This window comes from Pogoniulus pusillus, chromosome 7 (assembly GCF_015220805.1).
Source record: "Pogoniulus pusillus isolate bPogPus1 chromosome 7, bPogPus1.pri, whole genome shotgun sequence".
Taxonomy (NCBI): Eukaryota; Metazoa; Chordata; class Aves; order Piciformes; family Lybiidae; genus Pogoniulus; species Pogoniulus pusillus.
This window is the reverse complement of record NC_087270.1, coordinates 5,220,379-5,239,058: the sequence shown is the minus strand read 5'-3', so window position 1 is coordinate 5,239,058 and position 18,680 is coordinate 5,220,379. Positions and strand designations below refer to the sequence as shown.

General features: G+C 42.5%; 2 protein-coding genes across 2 annotated transcripts in view; both read right to left on the bottom strand.

The window, feature by feature from the left end:
• The window catches only part of GCFC2 (GC-rich sequence DNA-binding factor 2), a 988,578-nt gene that overhangs the window by 76,799 nt on the left and 893,099 nt on the right, over positions 1-18,680 (bottom strand). The gene's annotated exons all lie outside the window — the stretch shown is intronic.
• On the bottom strand, positions 9,158-11,260 carry LOC135177073 (patched domain-containing protein 4-like). The gene is made up of 2 exons (XM_064146738.1): positions 11,152-11,260; positions 9,158-10,791 (listed from the first exon to the last, which is right to left on the bottom strand). Exons 1-2 carry the CDS (start codon positions 11,258-11,260, stop codon positions 9,158-9,160), a joined length of 1,743 nt encoding a protein of 580 aa, XP_064002808.1.

Genomic DNA, 18,680 nt, shown 5'->3' with positions numbered 1-18,680 from the left:
CAGAACTGCAAGAGGAACAGAAAAAAATGTTTTGGACCAAGATTTCTGTATCCACAGAGGTGTTCTTTTAATCTGCATGTTTATTCAAAGCCCCATGTAACAAAATTTCTACCCATGACTCAATCTAAAACATTTCATGGCTTATTCTCAAGCAGCTTATTGAAATATATATATATATATACTTTTTGTTCATTACAGAAGAAGACAATATAAGACCCAACATACAGCTAGGAAAATGAGAAGCAGCCTTACAGTAGACAGCTGTGACCCTGCCTTACTTTGGGATATATTCCTTCTCCAGTAAAAAGAGTGCTAATCTGTTCATGATTTTAGTACCTGAGATGAGTCCATTCCAATTCAATATGTGCTCAGGAGAGCTGTGCAGATCATACTGCTGAAAGAGTGGCATTGCAAGTAAGGGGGAGACCATTATCAATCTGTGTTAGTAGTACTATCTGGAGTATCTATCAGGCTGCTGCAGTAGGGTTGAAGTTAAGCAGGATGCTGTTGAGATTTGCACAATTATTCTCTAGTTAAGGCTGTATCAGCATTTCCAGTGGAATACTTGCTTCCAGAGGCTTGTATAATTCAGCCTGGAAAATGTACTCTGAACAAAAACTTGGCACAAACTCCTCCAAAGAGGGGCAATATTTTCTTTTTTGAGGGCATGAAGAAATGCCCATTAATTCTGAGACAGCAAAGCCCTAGGCATTTCTATGATAAAAGTGTGCTGAAAAAAGAAATGCCTACAGTGAAAAGAAACAAAGAGTGGACGTTTACGAGATAAAAAGCACAGAAAAATGAAACTTTAGGCTTAATTATTTTCCAAGTTTTCTTACAGACACTGTTCTGTCTAAAGAAAGTTTTTAGCTGCTTGGATGCTGTTACAAATTAGCTAGTTCTGTACCAGAGTCATCTGTACTTTGATGCATCCAAGCATCTTCCATTTATTTCAACATAGTTATGCTCTCAGAGCCTTTGAAAATAAATAGGGAAATTTTGAAGAGGTTGAGAGCACACAGAGAAGATTAAAGCACAAAATAAGTTGAGCTGCAAAGGATAGCCTCAGGGAGCAGGAAAGAGAAACTTAATTTTCTTTAATGAGGAAAGCAGGAAGAAAATGAGAATAGTGTTGTGGGCTTATTGGTATGTCAGAAAGAAAACAAAGCAAGAAGGGAAAGATGACATTCAGAACTGCTCCACATTTGCCTATCTGGGCAAGAAGGCCACATCCCTTCATTTGGCCTGACTTCAGCCTTGTGGTTACATGATGATGGTTCGCACCACTATAGATAGGATGGGTATCCAAGTTTCATGTTGCATATGTTACTTGCAAGACATGATGATGTGGAAACAGCTGGGGCAAAGAATTCCTTGAAGATCAGAAGGAAAAGCTTCCAGAAAACTTTGTTCTTGTTGACGGATGTGCCACAAGCAGCAGTTGCACCTTTCTAGGGTTCAGCAGATGAAGTGTAAGTTGCAGCAAAAGAGGTTCTGCCTCAACACGAGGCAACTTCTTTACTGTAAGGGTCACAGAGCACTGGAACAGGTTCCCCAAGGAGGTCATGGAGTCTCCTCTGGAGCCATTCCAGGCCTGTCTGGATGTGTTCCTCTGTGATCTGTGTTAGATAGTATTGCCCTGCTCCAGCAGGGGGGGTTGGACTCAATGATCTCTTTGGGCCCCTTCCAACCCCTAACATCCTGTGATCCTATGAAGCAGTGTGTGGGACTCTGTAGTAAGAAATGGAGATCTCTCCAGAAAAAACCAAACTCTTCTTGTCCAGAGGCCTGTGAGCTACTATAACCACAAATTCCAGATTACTGCTGGGGAAATTGTGCATCTCAGCACTCAGCAACAGGTAGGCTCCTCTGCATATTTCCAGGAGATTGTGGTGTTGCTGCTAGTATGAAGGCTGAGAGCAAACAACAGGGCATGTAACACCTGTGCTTGCAGCTCTGCTATGCACCTTTCAGCTCATTCACAGCTTCAGCACGTAAGGAAGCAACTCTGAATCTGCTCACCAAGGTTGTGTGAAAACCTCACTGTGCATGAAAAACAGCTCGAAAAAACAACGGACCCGTGCTGAGCTGGGAGAATCTGTGCACACTTGGACTGTGACATTGATTTATGCAAGTGAAAAGAAGGATTTTGGGTGATGTATGAGCTTCCTTCTGTGTTGTTTCCTTCCCTGTTCAAGTGCCTTTCCTGTGTAAAATGGTATGGAAGAAGAATCGAAGTGTTGACTGTGTATAATTTGATCACACTACCCTTCAAACAAGGTTTCACCTGGTTTCCACTTCAGCTTAATATTCCAAAGTAGCCTTTGACATAATTTCTGATTTTAAATCTTGGAGGATACGCTGACTCTTTGCGCAGCATCCCTTTTCCCCAGTGCCACACTATGGCTCTTGCTCACCAGCTGCCTAACTGCTTCCTTTCAGTGTTTCCTAGGACATCAAATGAGAGCTGGAGGTACTCAAAAATCTAGTGATGCAATGAAAAAGAACTTATTAAAGTTTATAATTACAGAAAAATTAATCAAAGAGACTTAGTGTGGTACTTGCATAAAGACAATAAGCCAAGATCTTGTCATAGTGAAATATGGAATAACTCCATTGAAATAAATCTTAATTATGCTAGAGTCACTACTCAGTGTGACTTAATTAAGAGTAGAACTGTGAAAGCCTTTGGGGGAAAAAAGAGCACTGATTACAAAACTGCTTTGTATTTCTTCTTTCCCTCTTGGTTCTTTCCCTTCCTACTAGAGGAAATTTCAAAACTAGAGCTGTTCAAGTGAAGTTGAATAGATATTAGCATGTAGCAGATTATATTATAAATAGGAATTTTTTGACCTAAAATATTGAGAACAAAACTGCTGAAGGCAATACTTTGAGTTCTGTGTCCAGTTCTGGGCCCCTCAATTCAAGAGAGATGTTGAGGTGCTGGAATGTGTCCAGAGAAGGGCAACAAGGCTGGTGAGGGGCCTGGAGCACAAACCCTATGAGGAGAGACTGAGGGAGCTGGGGGTGTGCAGCCTGCAGAAGAGGAGGCTCAGGGGGGACCTCATTGCTGTCTACAACTACCTGAAGGGGCAATGTAGCCAGGTGGAGGTTGGTCTCTTCTGCCAGGCAACCAGCAATAGAACAAGGGGACACAGTCTCAAGTTGTGCCAGGGGAAGTCTAGGCTGGATGTTAGGAGGAGGTTGTTGTCAGAGAGAGTGATTGGCATTGGAATGGGCTGCCCAGGGAGGTGGTGGAGTCACCATTCCTGACGGTGTTCAAGCAAAGCCTGGCTGAGGCACTTAGTGCCATGGTCTGGTTGACTGGCTAGGGCTGGGTGCTAGGTTGGCCTGGATGATCTTGGAGGTCTCTTCCAACCTGCTTGATTCTGTGATTCTATGTTTCTATAAGATGTAATGCATCCTTACCTATCTTTGCCACCAAAAGACCCAAACATGTTGATTTGTTAGACAATAACTTTGTGACATGTCAGTTAGTAGACCTAACTCTAATAAAAAAGATGGAGGAGTAGATTAATTAGGGGAAGGGACTGACTATAACTCTCTAGTAGCTAGAGAGCGGGCGATAGTTACATCTGGGGTCCACAACAGGGATCACACCTCTCAGCTGATCCCGCTGGATGCCCTACCAGGTAACTGAGTTGATCCCTGCCCCAGCGGGAGTCATGCTTGCTTCTACCCTATTGTGGGCCTCACTGACCCATTGATAGTATCCAATTAGTGAACCATTTTTTTGGGCATGAAGTGAACATGCCTTGGTCCCTGCTCACGGGAAGGTATAATTGGGCACCTGATTGGCACAGAGAGAATGTGTCATGAAAAATAGTAATCATCACAAGATTCCCATTGAATTTGGTTCCAAAACTGGGCCTTCCATCTGGTCTCTCCCTGCCCACTGGAGTTGTGCTAGTTTGAAGCTAGCTAGAATGTTTTGGTGAGAAGAACTAGATTACAGGCTGTGGAAAGAAAACAATGGTGATGTCTACTTCACTCATAGGCTTGCTGAGATATATAAAAACATAAGTCAAAACATAGATAAGATACTCAGCACCACTCTCACTGGGGCTGCTGGCTGAGCTGCAGCTCTCTAACTTCACCCTCGCCACTTTGCTTCCTAACCCCCCTGGCCAAACCTCTGTTCTTCCTTGGGACTGGGGTAAGGTTGAGAGGGGTAGGGGGAAGGTGCAGGGGTGGTTGAGAGCCCCTCCTGGGGACTCAGGTTTCTGGGAGGGCTGTTGTGTTTCTGTATTCCCTTTTACCTTGTCTATTTCTGTCTATAACTGCATATACTGTAAATCTCTGCTTGTATATTGTGCTAGCTGTAAATATAAGCTTCATTCATATTTCCAGAGCCTGCTGAGTCTAGTCTGGGTGATTTCCAAAGTGTGTGTGGGGGAGGGGGGCAGGGAACACCCAAACCATCACAGGAGTAATAGTGGGGCAAAGTTGAGGCTTACTAGAGGGGGTTTGCCTTGACTGAAGCCTAGCCCTCACATGGTGTGTGACATCCAAATGCGTGCTACATGAGCTCTCTTTCTCTGGTAACTTTGGACAGTATCGACCACCGCTAGGAGATTAGGAGGTCCAAAGGGCTTATCAGGCCCCAGAAATCCATCTGCCAATGTGGTTGAGTACTTAGGAAGCCACAGAGGGGAGTGTTGATGCAGCTTTTGCCTGCCACATTTGACAGTGTAAACTCAGTCCTGATGCCTCTGAATTTTTCTCACACGATACATGGCTACTGGAGTGTACCGGAGGGGTTGCACCACCAGAAGATTAAACATATGCCTCAGTGGGCAAGGGCAATCTTGGCTGTCTCTGGAGATTGTGGCTGATAGATCTGGCAGGCATTGGGGTAAAAATCTTGTGATGATTATGTATCCTGCTGCATTCATATACCAATGACTGCCATCTAATCAGTAGTGTGGACTACCACCTGGCTATGACCAAAAATGGGTGGATGGGCCACCCTTACCTAACCTGGAACGTGACATGCCTGGTATGTCCTATAAATAGCCTGCCTGGCAAAGTGGAAAGAAAAAATGACAGAAAGAGACTATACCTCCACTGCAGCCTCCTCTGAGCACAGCATGCAACAGTGGCTGTAGACTACAGACAAATTGAGCATATCAACAATGCAAGAGGTCTGCTTGTCCTGAGTTCACTTCTCACCAGTCAGAAAGCATGCAAAGGCAGGAAGATCATGGCAATAAATCAGTGGATTTCAACAGTTATCTCAACGATTAATTCAGACCTATATAGTCTGATGGAACTAATCTAAGTAGGAAACACACACAGGGTTCTTGGCAGCTTGTGTAGATCGTATAGAGAAGCAAATATTAATGGAATACGGGCAGCATCCCAGGGAATTTATGATAACGAAAGGGCGTGATGAAGATTGAGCATACAGCATGTATCAGGGTCAAATTGCTTTGTATTGGCTATGTCCTTTCTTCACAAACCTCTATGTAACTCTAGCTGAGCTGAACAGGTGCTACAATAAATGACAGAATTTATTGAAAAGGACTAAAATCAAAACAAGCAAAAGCAGGTGAAGGATTTAAAGCATATAGACTTCCCATCCCCAGACAACTCCAGAGTTTTGTTGATGTGGTGGTTTTGGTTTTTTTTCCTGGTTGTTGGTTTGTTGTTTTTTTTTTTTCCCAACAGATTGAGATGAAAACTTTCTTTGCTCTGCAGAGACTGAAGTTTCTACAGAAGTCACACCTTTCTTGGTGGATCTGGAAGATGGTTGATGATGAAGTAATAAGATGACATCCATAGAAGATCAGGTTTGTTTTCTGCTTCACTTCTCCACTGATATAGAAATAAGAAACTTCTAGTCCCAGACTATAATCTATATATCTTGAGTTTGGTAGATACAAGCACTAATGCAGATGCATAATACTGAGAGAGGAGCTGGGTTTTGTGTGATGACATACAAATGATGATAATAAAATGACATCCATAGAAGATCAGGTTTGTTTTCTGCTTCACTTCTCCACTGATATAGAAATGAGAAACTTCTAGTCCCAGACTATAATCTATATATCTTGAGTCTGGTAGATGCAAGCACTAATGCAGATGCATAATACTGAGAGAGGAGCTGGTTTGACATCTCACCAAACTCTAGTTCATTTGTATGAGTCTTGCTTAGGAGGAAAGTTGTTTTTTTGTTGTTTTTGTTTGTTTTCTATTTCACTTGGTAATTTTAAGTGGATTACTCTCACCAAATCTGCTTTGCTGATATCTGTGTTTGAGTTAGTCATTCCCTTTACTACCAATACTCTCACCAAATCTGCTTTACTGATGTCTGTGTTTGAGTTAGTTATTTCCTTTACCACCAATGGACAGAAATATGCATTTTCTTTTTTTAAGGTGGAATTCATTCACCCCTGATCCACAACTGTAAAAGAGTTCAAAAGTGTCTGTCCCTCTCCTATTGCCATAAAGACATCTCAGATATAAATTTCTACATTGTCAGCATTCAAAGTTAGGTGAGATGAATCCTGCCTTTGATGGCTTTGTAAAACTTAACTTTCTTCAATACAATGCCTAACAGATCCCTGGGATGCATTTGGGCAGGACATGAGAATACAAGCAACTTCATCTATAGCACATCCAAGGGTCACAGTTACGATGTAGCATTCCAGGTTTTGCATGGGCAGTGGAGGAAATGTAAGAGGTATGGAAGAGGTATGGAAATGTAAGAGGTATGGAGAGCTTGACATTCATAACTGACTGTTCTAACAAGGATGGATATTGCACAATGTCTTCAGGACACAAATCAAGGCCAGTAAATACTTCCCAACCAGAGATGCATCTGAACCACAACCCAGCTTTAAATCATGCCCTGATCCTAATACTTAACAAACTATTTAGATCTCAGTTTGCAGCTGGCCCTTGAATATCATGGGTTGAACCAGTAGCCTTGATATGGCTACACCTGAAGTTTAGATCTGAATTCAAACTTTGGAAGCTTTACCTACCTGGAGAGTTTATCTTTCTCTAAAACCTGTTGCATATTACATCTTGACCAATCAAGTGCTTTAACCTAAGCATACAAAGCTCCTAAAACATAGAGGTCATTTTTTTGGCAAACGGTAATGGCAAAGTACAGAAAATATAGAGAAGAGCTGAAAGTGCATTCTTTGGGAACAGAAGCAGCTAATGAACATTGCAACTGGCATTCAAATGGCTTTTTGTGCTGCAAGTGTGTTTTCTCTGGCTCACCTTAGCCATGAAGCAGTAGGAAGAGGTGAGAGACGCCGCATAACAAAGAATCAATTTCTTGCAGAGGACTTTTTAGGGAAATATATGTACATACCCTTGTCAGCAAACTCTGCAGGTTTGAGACCGAGTTAACCAGCTGCAAATAGATATGTATAGACATTTTGGAAGATAAACAGCTTCCAGATATCTTTTAAAGATACCCACAAATACTACAAAGTAGACATAAACACTCCATATAGCGATTTCTTTACATAGTGTCCTCATGGATACTATATATTCAGGAAGACGTTACTCATGTAAGAGATACTATACCATATTCCAGAGAGTAGAAAGCAAGCCCTTTTAAACTACTAAAAGGGGAAATGAACATGGCAAGCTCCAGTGCAGAGTTGGGCCAAGAGCAAACTGAAATGGCTAGATCTGCTTTTATCCCTTCTTTTGGGCTTCTAAGCTATACAGTTTACAAAGCAGAGAAAGTCATTCATAATTCTGTACAGTGCAATTTCTAGTATCACATAGGAACTGCAGATTTAGTGCTCTCCCCTGAAAAATTTCAGCTGCCATATCAAAGCTTTACCTTGCAGATGATCAACACTCAAATATTTAGGAATAATAATACTACTACATTTCACCTTCTCCTTCCCACAGGGGACCAATTTGTCTTTGTACAACTAGTTGTTGATTCTGTCCCACACAAACGTTAACAAGATCTGTTTTTTTTGTGCGTGTGGCAAGTACTTGACTGATGTTTTTCTTAAAGGAGAGGAAAATCTCACTTTCTGCAGCATATATTGCAGGGACCAGAAAACATAACCCTACATTCATTGGACCAACTGTACAATGATAACACTGTGCAGGTGCTCCAGAAGTGACTCAGCTGTTACACAATCACATTAGGCCTGTTATATGCAGCCCATCGTTCCATTTAAAGTGCCTGCTTGGCTAATATTCAGTATTTCATGTCAGCACTGAGAAATTAGAAATCAAAAGTGTTACACTGCAGGAACTGCAAATACTGCTGCAGTGGTGATGGCCTGGGTTCGTTTTGCCAGATCGGTTAGTTCAAAGGGAATTTCACAACTCAGAAATACCAAAATGTGTGCATGCCATTAGCTACCAGCTGTGACCTCTTGAGAGAAAGATCATGTATCACATTGAAAGAAACTAGATGTTACATTTCCAACTAGCTATGATTATTTCTTCCTCTATGTAAACAGTGCCTTTATCCCTTAGGAGTATAGCTTGGCCATTCGTATTCACCATAACGCTCTAATTATAGTGTTAAAGGTCTACATGGCACCAGGATTGGGAAGTGCTTTGGCGTAGATGGTTTTAAATGTCTGCTTCCCAAGTGCATAGGTTGCATCCTAATCAACTTACTCAAGAAAATAAGACAGAAATACTATGGCATTGTTTTTTATCTCTTGGTCTCATCCATTTTTTTCCTTATTTGAAATGTGGTGAGTTTGCTTTTGGTTTAGTTTTATTGTTTTTTTTCCCCTGACATTTTTATCAAGCAAATCTGCCTTTCCCCCTACTGCTTACTTAATGGTAACTTTTTTTTGCATGTTTGCTTCAGTCCTGCATATGACAGAACAAGAAATTCCCATTAGAGCTACATTTTGAGATTCAGAAACACTCAATGGCCAACGAACTCTTTCCTGGTGGAGAACTGAGGATTCAAAGGAAACATCTGAGAATATTTTCACTTTCATTATTTTTGTTTTAAAAAAAAAATAATTTTTGCACCTGGATGTGTCATGAATACCCCTTCTTGATCTTCTTTTGCCTTGTCAGACCTGGCCAGCACAAGCAGCTGAGATCTTTGCTCTATTTTCCCTGCATCTCTGTGCAACGCTTTGTTTAAAAAAAGAGAATATACTACTATTTTTTCCTAAGCCTTTCAGACTGCTGTAACGTGATCAGGATTCTCCTGTATCTCTATGCATTCAATCTCTTCTCGTTCCTTCCTTTTGGCCCGTTTCTTTTTCTTGTGGTGCTTTTTGGAAGGTGGGAAAAAGGTTAGAAAGACGGGCAAAATAAGAAAACAGTGCAGAAGTGTGCAACTGCCGGCAAGCAGCAAGCATTTGAACAGTGTGAAGGTCAAGTTTGAAGGCACAAAGAGAAGGGGAACCAACCCAATAAGAAAAGAAGAAACGTTCTGCAAAATGGCTGTCCCATGCTCTTGAAGGGAGTTCTTTATACACTGAGTTCGGGTGTGCTCAGTAGCTAGTATAAATGTATAAAGCAGGGGTGCACAGTGATCTATGGCAAAATTCAAAGTGTAGATAAGGCACAGTATAGAAATGCAATCCATGTCTACATTCCATAAGGTCATCAAGCCAAGGACACCCAGCTCTATGGAGGTGACACTGAGTATCAACCAGAAATTTCCCAGAGGGTGGATAACCAGGAAAAAGGTCAGTATTAACACCAGCAGGATGCCAAAACCAGAAATCAGGACAGGCATAGTAACTGACAAACCGTAGTGGTCCATGAAAACAAAAGTAGGATTGAACACAATGAACTTGATGCTCTGTATAAGAGAGAGTGGCCTCAGCTTCTCCAACAATTCTATTGCCTCCCGCTGTGTGTTTTCACTAGTCCTGGCCACCAGGTACAAGCGAGAAGCAATTATATTGTTCTCATCCCCAGCTTTGGAGAAAATGATGTCATTTTTGAAGTGCTGAAATTCTGGCTTTTTTAAAAAGGAGCTCTGGAGGATACTGATAAAGTCGCTTTTGTTGGTCGCACTGATGTTACCCACTCGAAGGTACTGGTAATACTGTTCAATCCAGGACACTGTATTGAACCCTTGGCTTAGTGTTTTTAGGTCTTCTTGCACGGTGCCATTCCAGTACTCCAGAGGTTCATAAATGTAGAAACCTATCACTGGGCTGTAGTTGCTGAAATACTTTTGCTGTATGAGCGCATAGGCGACGCTTGGAGATTCACTGGCAAGAAGGTTGATAATGTTGGCTCCATCATTAATCTGTAAGCACCCCATAAAGGAGAAAGAGGCATAGATGAGATACAGTATCACCACAAATGGCTTAACATAGATGTTGGTAATCCATTCATTGTAATGTTCTCGGAGGAAGTGCTGGATAAAGTGATGCTGGTAGGGGTTGGTCTCATGATGGGAAGTGTGTTGATGGCCGTCATTCATCATGGTCTGGAACCACACAGGTTTCCGGTCCAGATATTCTGCTGAAGGGATTTTACAGCAGAAGATGCTGTGATAACGATTCTGCTCCAGCTGGCCAGCAAAGACCAGGCAGGAGCCAAAGAACGAGAAGATATAGAAGTAGTTCAACAGGATAGAGACACACATGTTCTGGCAAAACACTTTTACAGCTTCAATGTTGGTGAAAGGACTTGCACCCATGCCAAAGGCTATGAAGTACAAGGAACTTGTCATTGTGTAGGAGACCATGACATCTGAGTAGGCATCTGCTACTCTGTCCTTGAATGGCAGATTCTCTCTGGTTCGACGCCATCCTGAAAGAAGCTCAAACACTCCTTTGGTTCCATGACCTGAAATGAGAAAACAAAGTATATACGTGTGCACATCTAAAGGGGGTAGGCATCATCCCCCAGGTTTTTCTCCCTCTAGCAATCAAAACATTTTGTCAGGTAAGTTTTGTTACTTTCTTTTTACCAGTGAAACAAAGGGGAAATGGTATCTAAAGCTACATACAAAAATTCATATGTAGGTGATAAAATAAACAGCATGATGTCCTGTGGATCTCCATGATCAGAAATCTACTTTAAAGGGCACTCATTGATTTTGATGGACACAGAATTAATTCTCAAATGAACTGCATGGGGAACATGCAGGAGAAGAAGAACATAATGTTTAGGTCAAGTCTGGCTTTCATTCTGGAAATTCCTTACCTCTTTCAAGATATAAATGAAAGGATTCACAAATAACAACATTTTCTACCAGGGAGTGTAAATTAGAGGCATCGATTGATAAAGGTAAACTGACATCTTGGTTCTTCATGCTGGACAAAGGAAATTGGTCAAAATGGGTTTGGATGAGAAAATGGAATCAAAGAATAGAATCATAGAATCAACCAGGTTGGAAGAGATTTCCAAGACCATCCAGTCCAACCTAGCACCCAGCCCTATCCAATCAACCAGACCTCATCAAGTGCCTCATCCAGACTTTTCTTGAACTCCTTCAGAGACAGTGACTCCACCACCTCCCTGGACTTCCTCCTAACATCCAGACTATACCTTCCCAGGAACAACTGGAGACTGTGTACCCTTATTCTATTGCTGGTTGTCTGGGAGAAGAAACCAACCCCCACCTGGCTACAGCCTCCCTTCAGGTAGTTGTAGACAGCAATGAGGTCCCCCCTGAGCCTTCTCTTCTGCAGGCTAAACACCCCCAGCTCCCTCAGCCTCTCCTCATAGGGTTTGTGTTCCAGGCCCCTCACCAGCTTTGTCACCCTGCAAATGGAGGAAAACTCCCTGCATGTTGGATCAAGCCCTAGACAAAACTCTACGCAATGTGAGGAAGCACACTGTGGAGCAGAGAAAGAAGCACAATTAGATTGTAGATGCTCCTGCCTCTGTGTGCCTTTACTCTCTGCAGTAGAAGAGCTAAATGCAGCAAAGCATGCACAAAGTTTATTTCCTTGAAACAAACCCAGAACTATGACAACAGATTTGCAAATAATCAAGTGCAGAACAGTGAACAAAAAATCCTCTGGGTTTGTTGCTTGATTTCAATTGTTTGGACTCATACAGATGCTTATATGGCTCAGAGCAGACTCCTGACAGCCATTCTAAACAGGGAAAATCACAGCATAAACTGTCAAGTTTACCTGTTTTACTGCCAGTAAACGTCCCCAGTGAAAGACAAAGATAGAACATCACAGAAGTCTTGCAGTTAACAAAAAGCTTGTGTGGGAATGCTGCTGTATTATGAATCAGCATCTTGGCTCAGGAGGGATCTTGTAGGTTTAGGGCAATTCTGTTCAAATTCTCAAGGCCCAGCTGTCTTGCACACTGTAACTTTTGTACAACCAAGCACAAAGAATTGGCTCCTTGGGCTGAATAAAGCTGCAGAATCCAGTGACATTGATGCAATTTTGTGTTATTCTCAAAGCAGGTAAGCACCCTGCAGAGCATGGGCAGCTTGGGTGGTCAACCCTTCCAGTGCCTGTCTTCTGGCATGGCTCAATTTAATGATATAGAAATCATTGAGACACTTAGGTCAGAAAGTATCTTTAAGATCATTGAGTCCAACCATTAATCTAGAACTGCCAAGTCCACCTCTAAACTATGTCCCTAAGGACCACATTTACATGTGTTTTAAATACCTCTAGAAATGGTGACCCAACCTGTTCTCTGGGCAGCCTGTTCCAATGCTTTCAATGAAGACATTTTCCCTAATATTCAATCTAAATCTCCTCTGGTGCAACTCAAAGCCATTTCTTCTTGTCCTATCTCTTGTTTCTTGGGAGAACAGATTGACTGCCACCTCACTACAACCTCCTTTCAGATAGTTGTAGAGAGCTATAAGGTCTCCCCTCAGCCTCCTTTTCTCCAGACTAAATAACCTGCAGTTCCCTCAGCTGCTTCTTCTAAGACACGTGCTCTGGAACCTTAAAGAGCTTCATTACCCTTCTCTGGGCACACTCCAGCACCTCAGTGATGGCAGTTCATTCTCTTTTGGAAACAGTAGAGCACAGTGACCTCCTCAGATATCTCTGCTCTCTACCTACCAATTGATTTTCACAGTATCACACAGTATTATCAGGGTTGGAAGAGACCTCACAGATCATCAAGTCCAACCCTTTACCACAGAGCTCAAGGCCAGACCATGACACCAAGTGCCACGTCCAATCCTGCCTTGAACAGCTCCAGGGACGGCGACTCCACCACCTCCCCGGGCAGCCCATTCCAGTGTCCAATGACTCTCTCAGGGAAGAACTTTCTCCTCACCTCCAGCCTAAATCTCCCCTGGTGCAGCCTGAGGCTGTGTCCTCTTGTTCTGGTGCTGGCCACCTGAGAGAAGAGAGCAACCTCCTCCTGGCCACAACCACCCCTCAGGTAGTTGCAGACAGCAATAAGGTCTGCCCTGAGCCTCCTCTTCTCCAGGCTAACCAATCCCAGCTCCCTCAGCCTCTCCTCGTAGGGCTGTGCTCAAGGCCTCTCCCCAGCCTCGTCGCCCTTCTCTGGACACGCTCAAGCATCTCAATGTCCCTCCTAAACTGGGGGGGGGCCTAGAACTGGATGATTCTTTTCCAGATATTTCTGAAAAAGATCTCTTTCATTGTGTGACTCTACCACTTAAAATTTGTTAATATCCCACATCATATGTCCATCTTTTATGTCCCCTAACTCAGAACCAGCTCCTGACCTTGCTCTTGCCTCTTTCTTCTTTTTCAGCTATAGGCATCTCTCTTCTTTCTTTAGCGTTTTGCTGTCTAATAGGAAGGACTGAAGGGATGAGTAATTAGCACAGGATTTCTGCTCCTGTTGCTGGTATCATTCTTCCTATCAACTCATCTCATCAAGATTCTTCTATTGAGTGCAGAGTGATCTTACAGAGTTGGAGATGCTGTCTTCTACCTCAGTTTCTCTCTTTACCCCTACTCTCCCAGGTACAATGCTGTGATTTAAGACAAAGGGAGTCTTTGGTCTACAATCCTCATATTTGAAACACTAATTTAGGGTCTAGCTGGGACTTTGAGACTGTCTTTCCTGTCTAACTTGTCTCTTTTGCCTTTAACAATATGACAGTTACCACATTGGGTCCAAACTAGGGATTATTCTATTGCTATCCCTGAAGAAGCACAGGGACAAAATTTCAAGAACAAGTGCTGGAAACAGGACACATATAGAGTAACTATTTTCAATTTTAATCTCTGAGAGTTCTTACTTGAGCCAAAAGGCCTGCCAAAACCAGAGGCTGTGTCTGAAACCTCATGTTCGGGGGCTCTGAGGGACCTTTAGTCATCTAATCCATTTTGAAATGCACTCATACTTTTGGCCATCACAGCTCCCTGCTACCAGGAGCTTTTTAACTTCATTGCTAGCTGGATGAAAGAAGGACTTGCTTTAGCTTGTTTCAGACTCTTGCCAATAAAACTTAATGGCTGAACTAAGCAAAACGTGAACCTGTTGATCCATGAGCAGCATCTTTAATGAAATTGGTTCTGTGCATTTTGCTTCTGGGATCTCCTATGTCAATAGTCCCAGTGTCCCCCATCCTTCCATCACTTCTCCTTGACCCCACACCCACAGCTAGGTGTCTCCTACCTTGCTAGTTGTCCACAATGAATGTGCTAATTTGCCATCTGGATGCTACCAATAAAACACAAAGTATCGGAGTTCTGCCTCCTGTCTCTTTTAGGAGGTACTAAGCTCGTTTTTTTCCTTCTTCTGAAACGTCAGTTGTCACAAAGCATCTAGGACTGCAGTAGTCTCTGAGACCTCTCTATCTCTCCTAGGTATGGATAAATTTGGCCTATTATTTGCAGCCTGTCATTACACATGTATACGTATGGAGAGAATAACTGTGGGAGCTTCTTGTTAGGAATCAGAGCTAAAAGTTATTGGCAACTTTGGATAAAGAAAAATACCATGAAAATGTTAAAACATATAGTGTGGACCATTGCAAAGTTTTTAAACAGGGAATTTATCCCAAGAAATCCTTTTGCAAAAACAGTTTATGATGCATTGACACATTGCAAAGAAACCTTAGGTGAAGCAATGCTTTACCAGCTCTACTAGGGGAAATTTAGGCTGGAGGTGAGGAGAAAGTTCTTCCCTGAGAGAGTCATTGGACACTGGAATGGGCTGCCCGGGGAGGTGGTGGAGTCGCTGTTCCTGGAGCTGTTCAAGGCAGGATTGGACGTGGCACTTGGTGCCATGGTCTAGGCTTGAGCTGTGTGGTAAAGGGTTGGACTTGATGATCTGTGAGGTCTCTTCCAACCTTGGTGATACTGTGATGCCAACAATTTACAGCAACACCAACTTTTCTCTGCTTATTCCAAAACCTCACTTATCTACTCACCTGCAAGACTATGTCCACAACTACTTCCTTGCCATGGTCTTATTGTTATTGTTAATTTTAGTGGGTCACATTCTCAGTGATGAGCATCAGGGTGTGATTAATCTTAGGGTATGCCCATTATGACCAATAGAAAGGGGTACTTTTGTGAAGCATACAGGTTTGCAAAGACTACCCAAGTGTATGCACTGATCTGTATGCACAATGCTGTGCTCATATGGCAAATTAAAATACTGTAATTAAACTCTGTATTTATTTTCCCCTAATAGAATGAGTAGTATATTAGGGAAGCAAAGTATCAATATTTTAAACTTTGAGGATGAAAATTGGCACTGATTTATTATAATTATAATTATTATTAAAATGTAACATTTTCACTTAGACCTCTTTTGCAGATAATTCCAGCTCTACCACACAGATACAGAAACTGAGGATCACAGTGCAGCAATTCCCTTGCTGCCACAAGAAAAAAAGGCATTGCCTGACTGATTTTCCCACATCATACTAATTTTTCCAGTCTTCCTCTGCTATTCTCCCCAGGTAAGCATGTCTATTCCCCTTTCCCAACAAAAATAAGCCCAAATCTACTGTTTTCTGACTGTTTTCTAGCACTTCTGTTGATTCAGACACTGTAAAATTCTATTCCTTCATCTTCATCGCTAATGTCACTGACAGCATTGACAGTTGAGTTGAGTTCACTGAGCACTTCTAGGAAGATTCACAGGGTCTTTGGCTCAGGGTCAAAACTGCCAAGTTTCTGTGGTGCTAACATGACATGAACAAAGTACAACAATTTATTGTTTTGCAGACAAGCAATGCCCTATGACTACTTATGAAGAAAAGAGACAACAGGTATTTTTATTCCATTACTTGTGAGGTTAGAAGGGCAAATAGCAGACACTGCAGATAGAAGCATAAAATGCTTTTTCTGCCTCAATTTTCAAAATGAAAGGTTAATTGTCAAGTCTAGCTAAAATGACTTCAAAGAAGATAGGGATAGAAACAAGCAGAGTGAATAACAGGTTAAAACCTATTTGATTCAGTTAGATTTATTTAAGCTGCAAGAGTCTAGAGAAATGAATCAATTAAAAGCTAAGACACAGCAATCTCTGAGAATCAATGTAGATGGGATGGTCCAAGAAAAATGGAGAAAACAAGCATAGTGTCTATCTTCAAAAAGGGGAAAGAAGATGACCTGCAGAAATTAAGGTTCATAAGCTTGGTCCCTATCACAAAAGCTAAGAAGATAAGCAGTTTCAAACCCATTTACTATCACTGGAGGTGTTCAAGAAAAGACTGGATGAGGCACTTAGTGCCATGGTCTAGTTGATTGGATAGGTCTGGGGGATAGGTTGGACTGGATGATCTTGGAGGTCCCTTCCAACCTGGTTCTTTAGAATAATTTCTATGATTCTAAATCAGATGAAGGAGATGTACAGTAAAGAATAACAGATGAAAGGGAAATGAGACAGAAGAATCTTTAGAGGATATGGGGAACTTCAAATGGAATACAAAAAATATTGTGTTACAACACATAAATAGCTGAATTCACAGTGATAACCACAAACATTTGGAAGCAATATTTTTCTCACTCTAGTATGGTGGAGGCATAAACTGGAGCACTCTTTGAAATGGGGCACGATGCTCTTGTAGAATCATAAAATGGCTGATGTTTAAAAGGGACTTTTAAGGTCATCTAGTTCCAGCTCACCTGCTGTGGCAGTGACATGTTTTAGAAAGTGGAAAAATGACACTTTCAGGCCTGAACACATTAATGCCTTTCAGCTCCCCATTTTGGAGTGTCCCCATTACAATGTGAACACCATTAAAAAAACAACAGTGCATCATGAGGAACTTCTGCTCAACACACAGGCTGTGCCTGATGTCTACATGTGTGCTCTTATAAGCACTTCTGGAAGGCTTTTAAATAATTCTGAGAATTGCTGATGAGACCAAAACATAAAAGACTTATTCTCCTCAGGGGCATTTCAGTGGAGCCTGGCAGAGAGCAACCCTCTAAGTGCTCAAGACTGAAAAATAAAGAGGAGGAAGGCATACCTTTGAGTCTGTCTGGTGTTTGCTATACAATGGCATCTCAGAAGAGCTCAGTATCGGCCTAACAGTGCTCCCATTATATATTGCCAATTTCTCAACCACAGCTATAGCTGTAGTAACTAAACCCCTGCAGTGACTACAGGAGGAGATATTGACTGTTTTAGCCAAAGGTTACCTATCTACACAACTGCCCCATTCAAGGCTTCTGTCTTTTCACCTGTTAGAAAGCTGCAGGCTGGGGACAGAGTGGCTGGAGAGCAGCCAGGCAGAAAGGGACCTGGGGGGACTGGTAGATAGTAGGTTGAAAATGAGCCAGCAGTGTGCCCAGGTGGCCAAGAGAGCCAATGGCATCCTGGCCTGCATCAGGAACAGTGTGGCCAGTAGGACAAGGGAGGTTATTCTGCCCCTGTACTCAACACTGGTCAGGCCACACCTTGAGTGCTGTGTCCAGTTCTGGGCCCCTCAATTCAAGAGAGATGTTGAGGTGCTGGAAGGTGTCCAGAGAAGGGTGACAAAGCTGGTGAGGGGCCTGGAACACAGATCCTATGAGGAGAGGCTGAGGGAGCTGGGGGTGTGCAGCCTGGAGAAGAGGAGGCTCAGGGCAGACCTCATTGCTGTCTACAAGTACCTGAAGGGAGGTTGTAGCCAGGTGGGGGTTGGTCTCTTCTCCCAGGCAACCAGCAATAGAACAAGGGGACACAGTCTCTAGTTGTGCCAGGGGAAGTCTAGGCTGGGTGTTAGGAAGAAGTTCTTGCCAGAGGGAGTGATTGGCATTGGAATGGGCTGCCCAGGGAGGTGGTGGAGTTACCATCCCTGGAGGTGTTCAAGAAAAGCCTGGATGAGGCACTTAGTGCCATGGTTTAGTTGATTGGATAGGGCTGGGTGCTAGGTTGGACTGGATGATCTTGGAGGTCTCTTCCAATCTGATTGATTCTATGAAAGATTCTATGAAAGAGTGGAGACATTTAGCCTAGGAACTTGACTTCTAAAGTACTGAAATTATGTGGGTAAAATCATAGCCTTGCTCTTCATCCTTTTTTTCTGACTTTTTCCGTTGCAGGAGGAAATCTGTATTGAGACATGTGTCTGTGGAAAAAGCAAGTCTTGTAATAAAATAGCAGTGATAGCAAAGTTCCTCTGTTAATTTGCCTTCCAAGAGCCTAAGGCACATCAATCTGTAAATTACATTACTGGCAATCTGCTGGCAAAGCGACAGCTCTCATTCTTTTGGTCTCCTCTCTTTTACATACTCTCTTCAGCTCTGCTGCCTTTGACAGCCCCCCCCACTCTACCCTTTCCTATCCAGCTCATAATAGAGGTTACCTCAGACAACATAAAC

Bases quoted from the DNA above. Each gene is read 5' to 3' on its own strand.
- LOC135177073 (XM_064146738.1), bottom strand. From the start codon at position 11,260: ATGAAGAACCAAGATGTCAGTTTACCTTTATCAATCGATGCCTCTAAT. The intron at 10,792-11,151 runs GTAAGGAATTTC...TTCTCATTTCAG, and splicing joins TCATTTATATCTTGAAAGAG to GTCATGGAACCAAAGGAGTG.